The sequence below is a fragment of the Sander lucioperca genome, chromosome 9 (assembly GCF_008315115.2).
Source record: "Sander lucioperca isolate FBNREF2018 chromosome 9, SLUC_FBN_1.2, whole genome shotgun sequence".
In the NCBI taxonomy this organism is placed as follows: Eukaryota; Metazoa; Chordata; class Actinopteri; order Perciformes; family Percidae; genus Sander; species Sander lucioperca.
The window spans coordinates 13,134,986-13,147,448 of record NC_050181.1 but is presented as its reverse complement, the minus strand read 5'-3'; the positions used below and the strand labels follow the sequence as shown (position 1 = coordinate 13,147,448).

Sequence of the window (12,463 nt, the reverse complement as noted above, 5' to 3'; positions counted from 1 at the left end):
GGGGATGTTTACGCTCAGGAGAAGCCCTCCTCACGGGCTCCACTCTGGCCGTGCTTCACGGAGCTTCGGCCGTTTGTGGAGGAGGTGCTTTCCCAGCCTGGGAAACTGAAGGCTCCCGTCTCTCGCTACGCCCCGTTCACTCGGGTTCAAGGCGACACAGAAGCGGGCTTCCCTTCGGTACCCCCTCTGGAGCAGAGCCTGGCGTCCATTCTGCTTCCGAAGGCCACTTTTTTCGGCCACCAGAAGCCCACGCCTCTTTCGCCCCAGGATCAGGTATGTGCTCAGGTCACTGACCGGTCACACCAGTGTGCGGCTCAGGGTCTCGCGGCACAGAACAATATAGCTTTGCTAGCCTCCGCCATGGCCATCACTCTGGGAGCTCTTCCTCCGGAGCTAGCCACAATTGGCAAAGCTATGACCGCGATCCTCACCCTAACCACGGCGTCCACAGTGGCATTGTCCAGAGTCATGGCATGGCAGACTGTGGCCCAGCGAAACATCTGGCTCCACATGACACAGCTACCCACTGACGTCAGACGCGAGCTTCTGTACGGCCCCATAGCTCTTGATGGACTATTTGGGCCCCGCCTACAGACAGCCACGTCCTACCTTCACCAAGCGGAACGACTTCGAAGGCTCGACTCTTGGAAGGCGGCTCCTCCACAGCAGCACCGTCGCCATGACAAGCTTCACAGCCTCTGCTGCGGCTGCGTTTTCCCAGGCTTCGAGCTCCGCTCCTCCGCCCAGCCCCCCTCCGCAGCAACTGCCGGCTCCACATGAGCGACAGGCTTCACGGAGCCGGAGGACCATGAAGGCGGCCCCCACCTGGTCTAACCCACCCCCGAGCCACCCAACAAACAGCGGCGTCGGGGCGCGGCGAACGTCTGTCCCCATACGGTTGAGAGCTGGAAACACAACGGCCCTTTTAAGGGCCACTCCCACCCATCTAAAGAGCAGTTTCCCCTCAACCAAGCAGCCCTTGTTCCCACTGAACAGTGCGCTGACAACATGACAGTTGTTCCCCACACAAGCGCACACCAGCCCACCACTGCACGCGGAGCTCCACCGCTCTCTCACTATGCAGACAGTGTGTCAGACTGTCAAACGTGTTGGAATGTATCCGCCACCATGAGTGGTTTACGTCTGTGGATCTGAAAGACGCATACTTTCACATCCAAATTATTCCCAGACACAGGAAATTCCTGCGCTTCTTTTTCCAAGGGGCCCATTTCCAGTACAACCGGCTGCCATTCGGGTACTCACTGACCCCCCGCACATTTTCCAAGTGCATGGAGACGGCACTTCAGCCGTTGCGGAGAAAAGGCGTCAGAGTCCTGTTTTATCTGGACGATTTGCTCATTCTGGCTCCCTCTCGGGAAAAGGCGGTGCTGCACACTATGGAAGTTCTGCGGCACCTGCAAACACTGGGCTTCGCCATAAACTGGCAGAAAAGCTCACCGGTCCCCGCACAATCGATAGTTTATCTGGGCGTGGACATAAACTCGATTGTCATGAGAGCCAGGCTGTCAGCGCCAAGGCGAGACGCACTGATCTCTCTGCTGTCACGCACCACATGACACGCAACGGTGTCAGCGCTGTCTGTGATGCGTCTCCTGGGCATGATGTCTGCGGGTCACGTAGTTGTCCCCCTGGGTCTCCTCCACATGAGGAAAATCCAGAGGTGGTTTCATCGCCAGCGCCTCGACCCCATACGCCACAAGTGGCGACTGCTGACCATCCTTCCTTCTCTTCAGTCAGACCTGGCATATTGGGGAAACCCTCGGACCCTGTCAACCAGGGTTCCCCTGGGCAAGGTGACGTCATACGTCGGTGTAGACGCCTTCTCCCACCACCCCTGGCCCAGAACCCTCCTATACGCTTTTCCCCTGGTCAGTCATTTTAGTGGCACCGGAGCGCACGAGCGCATCCTGGTTCCTGACTCTGGTTCAGATGCTGGTGGGCCCTCCCTGGCAACTACCGTGGCGCGAGGACGCTCTGTCACAGCTGAACGGCGCGATATTTCACCCCCTGGTGATAACCCAGCAGCTGTGGGGATGGCTGCTGAGCGGGAACGCTTGCAGAGATTAGGCTTGCCCCCTGCAGTGGTGCGCACTATACAGAACGCCAGAGCCCCCTTTACTACAACGTGTTACGCAGGGTGTTGGTCTGCTTTCCAGCGCTGGTGCACAGAGAAGGGTGCGGACCCCATATCGTGTCCCCTGCCTCTCGTGTTAACTTATCTCTACAGTCAAAGCCTACGTGGCAGCTATCTCGTCCTGCCACGAAGGCTATGGAGAGAGGACGGTTTTTGCGCATCCCCTGGTGAAGCGTTTTCTGAAAGGGGTCAGGCATCAGAAACCCGCCGTGCGCTCTCTCACACCCCAATGGGATCTAGCCTGGTGCTTCGAGATTTGGGGAAGCCTCCTTCGAGCCTCTGGCACAAGCCTCTCTCAGGTTGCTATCACTAAAAACGGCGCTTCTCCTTGCCCTGACGTCAGCCTAGAGAGTGAGCGACTTATGTGCGCTGTCAGTCTCGCCGTCCTGCCTCTCCATTAGAGGGGATGGGAGCGCAGCCACCTTACAGCCTAACCCCTCATTCACACCGAAAGTTCTGACAAATTCCTTTCAGTCGAGAGTGTTTTCCCTCGAAGGGTGTTTCCCCCCGCCTCATAACAACGATGCGGAGGAAGCTTTTCACCGGTGCCTGCGCTATCACAGTACGTTTTACGCACAGCGCACATAAGGCAGACACAGCAGCTGTTTGTACATTATAGGGAACACTCCCAAGGAGCGGCCCTTTCAAAACAGCGTCTGTCTCACTGGCTGTGCGAGGCTATCATCCAGGCTTATAACACGGAGGGGGCGGAGCCCCCCCAGGGCATCCGAGCACACTCTACGAGGGCATTATCGGCGTCCACCGCCTTATTCAGAGGCATGACAGTAGCCGACATCTGCGCAGTAGCCTCCTGGGCCATGCCCATTCATCCGTTTCTATCTGCGTGATATGTCTGAGCCCTCCATGACCCACTCAGTCCTGTCCACACTCAACGACGAATGATGCGCTGTTGCATGTGTGTTTTTCTCTGCTTAGTCTATGTTCTGCTTGTGGGCTCTGTGTCGCAGGTGGCATTGACTACATTAGCTTCGCCCTAACCCAATAGCGTAGCTTAGAGGGCGAAGCCTATACAAAATAGAACGATAGTTACGTATTGTAACTCCAGATTCTATGCGTATAGGCGCAGCCCTCTAAGATTCGGTCCTGTAACATTAGCTGAAGAAAAAGCTGATTTTGGGAGATGAACAACGAGTCCGCTCTGTTTATATACAGTTTCTGCGGACGTAGTTAAAAGCCCGTGCTGCACGCAAGGGCGGGAAAGAAATCTTCACGACTGCGCATGCGCGAAGGGATAAACCCAATAGCGTAGCTTAGAGGGCTGCGCCTATACTCTTTCCCGCCCTTGCGGATCTGAATCTACAATATGGAGTTACAATACGTAACTATCGTTATAATGTATTGCTCTTATGTACAGTAGAACTAAAGCTCCACCCTTAGAAGAGAAGGAAAGGAACAAGAATGTTCCTATCCAAACTCTCATCACACTGCTGGTGACACCAAATAGTGCTTGTGTGTGTGTGTGTGTGTGTGTGTGTGTGTGTGTGTGTATGTGTGTGTGTGTGTGTGTGTGTGCGTGCGTCTCAGTGTAGTGAAGGTCAGTTTCTATACCGAGTCTACACATTGGAACGCAACTTACGCAAGTATGCAGATCTGAGTAAACAATTCTAAGTGTGTTTGTATTCAGGTACGTAGGTTTACAAAGTAGGAGGTGTGGATTCCACCAAACTTAATGAGACATGTCTCCTTATGTTTACTTTATCAGGGCTGAGTGATCTCAGTGATGTTCTGCAGATGGTCAGTTTTTAAAAAGAAAACTTAGATTTTGACAAAAATTAAAAAAAAAAATGATTAAATATATAACTAATTATAGTAGCTGTTATATTAGCAATGTGTCTTTCGATGACAGATCTTATATTTGTTTACAAAATGTTCCTACATCATTATCTGTTTAACACAAAATCAAATTTTGTACGACGAAAATATACAGTGATCTACATTTTCTGATGTGGTGATCTCACATTACAGCTTGGTCACAAAAAGGTATTATTAGATATTATGAGATATCAGTGCTGCTAGAGACAAAAAATGAATATGCATTTCATATTGTTCTTATTGCAAATAATTCATTATTGATATTGTTGTAGTGGGACTCACCTGAGGGGGCACAGAGTTACAACAGTAACTGAGGATCCCATCTCTCATCAGTCTGCCTAACAGCTGAGTGTTGGCCTCAGTGCTGCCCCCTGTAGTGGATAAAAGGAAGCATGAAACACCAAAGACACCTGTGACAGTAAAGCATAACTTCCTGTGAGGTAGTGTGTAGTACATGCAATTATGATTAGAAAAAATCTAAATATGCTACTGATAAAGAAATAGTTGGTGCTGCCCTCCCACCCAGGTAATATCCTTCAAGCATTAAAGTGTACACCCTGTGTAGTCTAGGTAGCAGTCCATCATGCACATAAAACACCATTCACAACTCACCCGAATTCAGAAGCTCAAATTATTCTTCATGAACGCTTCAGTGCATCCTAAGCAGGATAATCTCGGAAGATTCAAACTAATCTCCTGCCTCTGTATCAGTGAAAACCAAACAGAGTAACTGCCACTGTTTGTAAGTATTGGGGATAAGAAGAGGAGAAGGATGATGATTGAGGTTGACTGCATCAGTAAGCTCAGAACCGCCTCCCTCTTCAGGATTAAGTTAACAACTTCTCTGGGCTGTTCTGTCTATCCAGGCACTTTAACCCAGACAAATTTAACTGAATCCATGACCTAACATTGCCCATAGTACAGCAGTGGATGGGTGTAATGTGCAGGGTAGTTGCTGAGGAGGACGCTCAAAAAGACATTCATCAACTCTGTGATGTGTGTGGTTACTCCTGAGATTTTTATGTAACTGGAGCAATAAAGGAGCCATGGGAAGGCCAGTGTTTGAAGTTTTTCTGATCCTGTTTGCTGTGATGCTGATGGGCACTTGGGCCAAAAATGTAAGATTCATTTTTCCTTACTGACATACCATTGTAGACTGATCTGATTTAATTTAGCTAACAGCACAGACTCCTATCTGGACAGGTATTGAAATGCAATGAAATTTTTTTCAATTGTGATTTCGTTTCATACTGTAAACACTGGGGACACAGATTTATTTGTAAGCCTGTCCTGTAATCCTGTCAGATCATCAATCCTGATCATACTCTTGCTTGTTATTACTTTCATATTAGACTGCATTGGGTTAGTTGCTGAGCTATAATATAGGTAATGCTGTTTAGTATAACTTTACCTTTCTTTTGCTGTAACTCTCCCAGGTCCCACACAAAAATCTACTAAATCACTGTTTATGGGAGAACAGCATCATTCTGTAACAGTATGGTCCTTGTGTGTTTCCTTTTGTGTACATTAGCGCCAATTATTCTTCACAGCTTTAACTCTGATATACAATGCCGTAGTCTGTTTGTAACTTATGTCTATGCTTAACATCAAACATCTTGTATCCTGAAGAGATGCAGGGGTTTGTTGCAGTTTGTTTGTACATTTACTTTATTGTGTACAGTATTCACTTCACTGGGCTATGTTGGTGGGCCCTTTCATGGAAGATCGTGGAAAAGGGACAGGATATGGTAGAATGAAAATAAAACATGCACCCAGCACAAGATGGAAAGGTTTTAATCCCGATTAATCGCTGAAGTTCTATAGTTAATCGCTATAATCGCCACAAACCATTAATCGCATATTTTATCACATGATTAAAATTCTATTATTTTGCATTTCAGAACAGTTTTTAAGTACATATTAACAATTGAAAGCAATTTTTACCAGTGTATCTTGATTGGGAATCAAATGAATGCAAAGAAAGTTACTTTATGAACTTGATTTAAATAAAGATTTGTAATTATTTATTTACTGTAAACAAAAGAAAAATGTGTGAATCTGTCATTATTGCACAATTCCTCCAAATACCTAACTAAAAAACTTAAAATCCCTATCCTTACTAGAGTCAATATAGTGTTTAGTAACTCCTAAATAATGTCGATTACTCACTGACGTCCGTGTTAACACAGCCCATCTCCACTCTTACCCGGCAACAGAGAAACAGGCTGGATAGTCCGGTACACTGTTGTTTCCACAACAACAAAAACACAGCAGTCTCTGAACTCGCGTTGGGAATTTCGTTGAAGTTGGATGTAGTACAGTTTGTTGTCTAATGAGCGGATACTTGCAAGCAGGATTGATGGAACAGGTGGCCGGCTAGCGTTAGCTTTCCACCTAGCTAGGTTATACTCCAGCCTCCGTTCGCGTTTCACCGCTGAGGATGTCCCCCCGTGATCACCCGATCTGGCCGCCGCTGCAGCTGCTCGCTCTGGCCGCCGCAGCTGCTGCTGCCCGCTGGTCAAACTAACCTGTACGGCGGGCCACAGCAACCTCTTATTTCCGAACATTCATCTCTCCCCCGCCCCCCGAGGGCCGGTGGTCTAGCATCACTTTAATTAACAACGTTTCACCGTGGCTCAAGTGGTGTTACACATTTAAAATATATAAAAACAACATTATATAAAAACGACATACGAAACAGGCTACATTTAGTGCACACACATAGGCTCCATAAAGTTCAGCTAACACATTGGTAGCATTAGCGCTTGGTGGGCTGTAAACACAGAGTATAAACACAGCCGTGAATTTGCGTGGAATGTAGAATGGTCGGCATTTAACAGTCACAAAGTCCTTAGCAGTAGTTGGATAAAAGCACCCCATTTCTGCACCAGTCCGTGTCTGTGTTAACACAGCCCACATCCACGAGTCTTACCCGACAGAGCAGCATCTGCTCTGAAGGCTAGCAGGCCTGGTAGCTAGATAGCGGAGTCCGGTACATTGTTGTTCAGCTATGTTTCCACAAAAACAAAAACACAGCAGTCTCTGAACTCGCATTGGGAGTTTCGTTGAAGTTGGATGTAGTCCAGTTTGTTGTTTAATGAGCAGACACTTGCAAGCAGGATGGATAGGCCGGCTAGCGTTAGCTTTCCACCTAGCTCGAACTCCTGCCCTCGGTCCGCGTTTCCGCTTTTGATGTCCCCTTACCCAGATACCGGCATCGGGCAACAAAAAAATATTTACACAATGAGATTTTTGATAAATAATCATCATTAATGTGTATAAGTGGGTAAAGACAAATAATAGAAAATCTAGAACAGTCTGTTAATTTCAAAAAATGATATCACTTTACTGTAATCCAGCCATTAAAACCAGGGACAGATAACACTTGTGTCATATCACAATATTACGATATCCACAATCTAAGACGATATCTAGTCTCATATCACGATATCGATATAATATCGATATATTGCCCAGCCCTAACCGAGAGCCACTGCTTTCTAAATAGATATATAATCAAATGAATTAGACATTGTTTTCCATTTACTCAATACTCATTGAACAATGTTACATTTTCTTTTCAGTGTGTGTGCAATGGGAAATCAAGGTGCCACTGTGAAGGAGTGAAAGGCAGCAAGGTGAGTGGATCATAAATCGTCTGTGTAAAACACTCATCAAATTCATTAATGCGTGGGTTTACTATGAATGAATTCTGCCTCATGCAGTTATGAAACCACTTCCTTTGTTTCACTTTTCTTGTCACAATTACTGCATTTGTACCCATGGTTCAACAGGTCATGTACATGTACTGTAGCATGAACCATTGTGCCAGCTCATTTTGTTTTGTAATAAAGATGAAATGTACAAACTTCTCACATTTGATGGGACTATGTTATCTTATCTGAGTGAGACACTTTTTTTCTTTTTAAACCTGCTTTTTCTACTGTGACAAAATGTGTCCTGTGTAAAAGGCCTATTGCATTTGTTATTACTACCACCACTATTATTTATTTAACATTTTTTATAATCAAAACGCTCAAGGTGCAGTTGTACAGTGGTACACTAGTCTGATCTTTACGGTGGCCGACAGGGGCAAACGCCCTGCAACTTAAGAAAACACATACAAATAGACAAAAACACAAGCAAATTAAGAAAACAACTTCATTAATTTGACAACACATGCGCAGCATTCAGCAAACGCGCTGCAAATGCACACAACACAACCAAATACATAAACGCACTGCAAATAAAAAACGATGCAAAAAGAAAAGCACACAAACCCAGAAAAAAGAAGCGATGCAAAAAGAAAAACAACTTCATTAATTTGACAACACATGCGCAGCATTCAGCAAACGCGCTGCAAATACACACAACACAACCAAATACATAAACGCGCTGCAAATACACACAACACAACCAAATACACAAACGCGCTGCAAATAAAAAACGATGCAAAAAGAAAAGCACAAACCCCGAAAACAAATGCAACAAAAAAATGCTGCATCCAGATTACAGAACGGAAGTTCTCCAGACCTCTAGACGGAGCAGCTAAGTGGAACAGCTTGATTTTCGACCCCACGGGGAGAGAGCACTCTGCCTTTTTATTTGAGTCAGGTATGGCTGCATAGTAAAAAGAGAACTCCCCTCTCATGCCCTCCCGTCCATAGGCTGTATATTAAATTTATATTATTAATATTATTAATAACATAATATAATATATTAATAATATACAGTCTATGCTCCTGTCTCATGCCCTCCCAGCTGGTGCTGTCCCCAAGCTTCGACTTTTCAAAACAAAAGCTCGTGTCTGGTCCCTATGTCTTCGTACTTTGGTGTTTTGGATGTTTTTGAACTAAACAGTACGGCAATCATGCTAATGAATACAATAACTTTTTCAGCAGATGTCATGTACAACACGATGGAGTTAGCAAAGCAGTTTTGTGTTTATATGTGCGGGCGGGATTTATTCAGTTTGATAAATCCCACGGTAAATTGGCTGTTTTACTAAACAGGGAGGGACTAGAAATCCTGTCTGTTTTTTCTTTTTTGTATTTCAAGAGCGAATTGCTCCACAATATGAATACAGATTGATCACTTATTTTGTTGTATAATCACAATATTACACTTGAGGAGGCCTATACTTCAGTAATTTCGGACCTCGAAATTAAACTCTCTCATGTAATATGGCTTAACCAAACTTCAACGTTAAACGCTGATGCAGTTTTAAATGTTTTATCACCACGAGTTTACAGACGTCTCTGCTGATTGAGTATCACCTGTGACCTGAGCCGAGACACACCCACCAAACGAGAGAAAACATATCTCAAACATAGACTTAATATTTACAGTCTCTCTCTCTCTCTCTCTCTCTCTCTCTCTCTCTCTCTCTCTCTCTCCCCGTGGGGTCGAAAATCAAGCTGTTCCACTTAGCTGCTCCGTCTAGAGGTCTGGAGAACTTCCATTGTGTAATCTGGATGCAGCATTTTTTTGTTGCATTTGTTTTCGGGGTTTGTGTGCTTTTCTTTTTGCATCGTTTTTTATTTGCAGCGCGTTTGTGTATTTGGTTGTGTTGTATGTATTTGCAGCGCGTTTATGTATTTGGTTGTGTTGTGTGTATTTGCAGCGTGTTTGCTGAATGCTGTGCATGTGTTGTCAAATTAATGAAGTTGTTTTCTTAATTTGCTTGTGTTTTGTCTATTTGTATGTTTTCTTAAGATGCAGGGCGTTTGCCCCTGTCGGCCACCGTAGATCTTAGTTGAAAAAGCATAAATACCTTATTAAGTGGGTCTTAACCTCCTTCATAACTCTTTTGCTCTTTCAAGAGAGACCAGCTGTTTCAGTTTAAATCAACCTGCAGTGAGCTCTAAGCAGAGAGAGCAGAACACATGACAGCTCTTTAGTCAGCAGTTCAGCCTCAGCAATGGTCTGCAAAACATCTTGTGACTCTATAGACTGTATATTCCAAATGCATTGAGAAATGAATGTGTCTATTTTTATGTGTCCAGCTATAGCACACACATGCATATACACATTCATTAATGCTATATGAAATATTTATTCAATTTAATAATTACACTTCAACTGTGATTGAGCAGTAGGCTTGAATAGTTTTTTTTTTCTTCACTTTGTTAAACATCAGTCTCACTGTCAAAAACGCAAAGCGATTGTCAGGTCTTTTAATACAGGGACTAACAAAATAATAATACAAAACTATAATATTAATGTTTGCTGATGTGGTTGCAGGTCTGTATCCATTAGTAATATTTGGAAACGTAGGAGTAAACAAGCTTATATTTTCAACCATATGGTGTGTAAATGTGGTGTGTAACCATGATCAACTGAAAAGCACAAAAAACAATATGATTTAGCATCTGTAAATCACAATTAACAATTACATGTGTGAATACAATTTATAGTAAATTTGCATAGGCATTGGCTATCATTGCTGGAAGGCAATAGTGTTTTTAGCAGGTATGTTATTTATTAAGCATCAATTTCAATTTCATAGTAGTATTTCAACAAGCATCCAGGAAACTGAATTATTCAACAACTGCATCCTAACTTAAACTAAATTACAAATACAAATTTGTAACATTTGAAATATCATCTCTATTGTTGTTTATTGTCGTTTGTGGTCGGTCTGCTTCCTTGTTCTTTTTTCTTCATCTCTCCCTGTCTTTCTTTCTCTCTCTCACACACACATACTATACACTCACACTCACAGGGAGACAAAGGATTTCCAGGCGTTACAGGTCTCCCAGGGTCAGAGGGCCGTCCAGGATCAGATGGTCACGCTGGGCCTTTGGGACCAAAGGTAGAATTTCAAACCTGGCTGTCGTGGCTCCTTCGCTCTTATAGTCTGTAAATCTCCAAATCCAATACTGTTGTCACTGAGGGTAACATTGACTGAAATTGTGTATGGACTGATAAATTACACTTTCTCCTTTTCTACCCCAATATCACTCTTATTAATAGATAACTAACCAACTAACCTAGATTAACTATGTAGACAATTGTACTGTTACACTGTTTTGACCACAGAGTTTTGCTGTAGTTAATGTAAGTCTCACGACATCTCATGTATGTGTTTTTGTAGTAGTACCGTGCAGGTTGTGATTGTTACATGTCCTTCTGTTTGTCTCCTGACATATATGTTATTAAATGTGATGATGAATGTTTACCATGAATCCCTGTCAATGAAAGAACAAATTATATATATATATATATATATATATATATATATAATTAATTATTTCTTAATTATACGCTGTCTTTGACAGGGCAACACTGGGCCTGATGGACCTGTGGGGCCAAAAGGCGATCCGGTAATATCACTTGTCTTTGTTGGGTGTTTATTTGATGTGTCAGTGAGTGAAAATTGAGCTATGTTTGAAATGACTTGTGTATAATACAGTACATATGTGTATAGACAAAATGCAAACACTGTTGTAGACCAGGTATTCACTCTGTAGCTCCTGTGTGCTTTTTAAAAAGTATGCTGGTTTTGTTACTGTCATTACAGGGACCTAAAGGCAAAGAAGGATTTGCTGGGTCTCACGGTTTACCGGTGAGGTATCTTAGTTTCTTATATACATCCGTCACTCTGTTCATCCTCTAAATGTGTGTATTGCGTAAGTGTGTGTTCCTGCATATGTTTATAAATGCCTGTTACTCTGATGATATTCTCTTACAGGGTGTCCCAGGTTTACAAGGGCCTCCAGGACCCCCCGGGGCCCCAGGCTGCAATGGAACAGATGTAAGAAAATATTACATATTAACCGTGGTATTAGTAGCATGTCTTCCATATAATCGTTTTAGATATATAGATATAGATATGGTGCTTTAAGTAGAGAGCTCCATCACGCTTGTTCTATTCTCAAACAAACCTGAACTTGTCTTTGCATACTTTTAGGGAGAAGATGGACCTCCTGGTATTCCCGGGGCCCAAGGCCTTGATGGACGTGCAGTAAGTTATTTATGTTGTAATTAGATACAGTGTTTTTAATTGTTGCACTTTTAGTCTTTTGTTGTTCAGTGCTGTCCTTAAAATGAACCATCAAGGAATACGTTTACTGTTTGAAATTTGCTTCAGCTCTGTCTTTACTTTACAGGGTCCACCTGGCTGGCCTGGACCTAAGGTAATAAAATAAATGCTGTGCCACCCACCTTCAGTTGTTTAGTACTTTTTGTGTTCAGGAAGGCTGAAACTGCAGAATTGCTCAGCAATTACTGCCTTTTGAAAAGTTTATTAGCAGGATCCTGACGCACCATGAAAAACCCCTCTCTGCCTCCCCAAGCTCCCAGAGCTCATTTTGTACCTAGTCTATGTGAGACCACAAAGTTGTTTAAAGATGTTTCTTTGTTGTGTTCCTTCTATTAAGTCCATCCTTCCAATTTTATTTGTAACGAGAAATGCATTCTCAAATCAAATTTTTTCATTCAGAGTTACTAGAGTATACCTTATAGACCTACTGC

At 43.7% G+C, this 12,463-nt stretch overlaps 2 protein-coding genes across 2 annotated transcripts in view; one reads left to right on the top strand and one right to left on the bottom strand.

Moving 5' to 3' along the window:
• Positions 1-4,715, bottom strand: part of LOC116037233 (collagen alpha-4(IV) chain-like) — a 31,131-nt gene extending 26,416 nt beyond the window's left edge. The window contains exons 1-2 of the mRNA XM_031281033.2: positions 4,601-4,715; positions 4,271-4,359 (exon numbers count right to left, since the gene is read on the bottom strand). Coding sequence (XP_031136893.2) covers positions 4,271-4,311 — 41 coding nt within the window. The 5' untranslated portion in view covers positions 4,312-4,359; positions 4,601-4,715. The remainder of the gene's footprint in view (positions 1-4,270; positions 4,360-4,600) is intronic.
• A 56-nt stretch (positions 4,716-4,771) lies between these two features.
• The window catches only part of LOC116037284 (collagen alpha-5(IV) chain-like), a 31,764-nt gene continuing 24,072 nt past the window's right edge, over positions 4,772-12,463 (top strand). The window contains exons 1-8 of the mRNA XM_036005689.1: positions 4,772-5,106; positions 7,573-7,626; positions 10,713-10,802; positions 11,269-11,313; positions 11,511-11,555; positions 11,682-11,744; positions 11,901-11,954; positions 12,100-12,126. Of these exons, the coding sequence (XP_035861582.1) occupies positions 5,035-5,106; positions 7,573-7,626; positions 10,713-10,802; positions 11,269-11,313; positions 11,511-11,555; positions 11,682-11,744; positions 11,901-11,954; positions 12,100-12,126 (450 nt within the window). The 5' untranslated portion in view covers positions 4,772-5,034. The remainder of the gene's footprint in view (positions 5,107-7,572; positions 7,627-10,712; positions 10,803-11,268; positions 11,314-11,510; positions 11,556-11,681; positions 11,745-11,900; positions 11,955-12,099; positions 12,127-12,463) is intronic.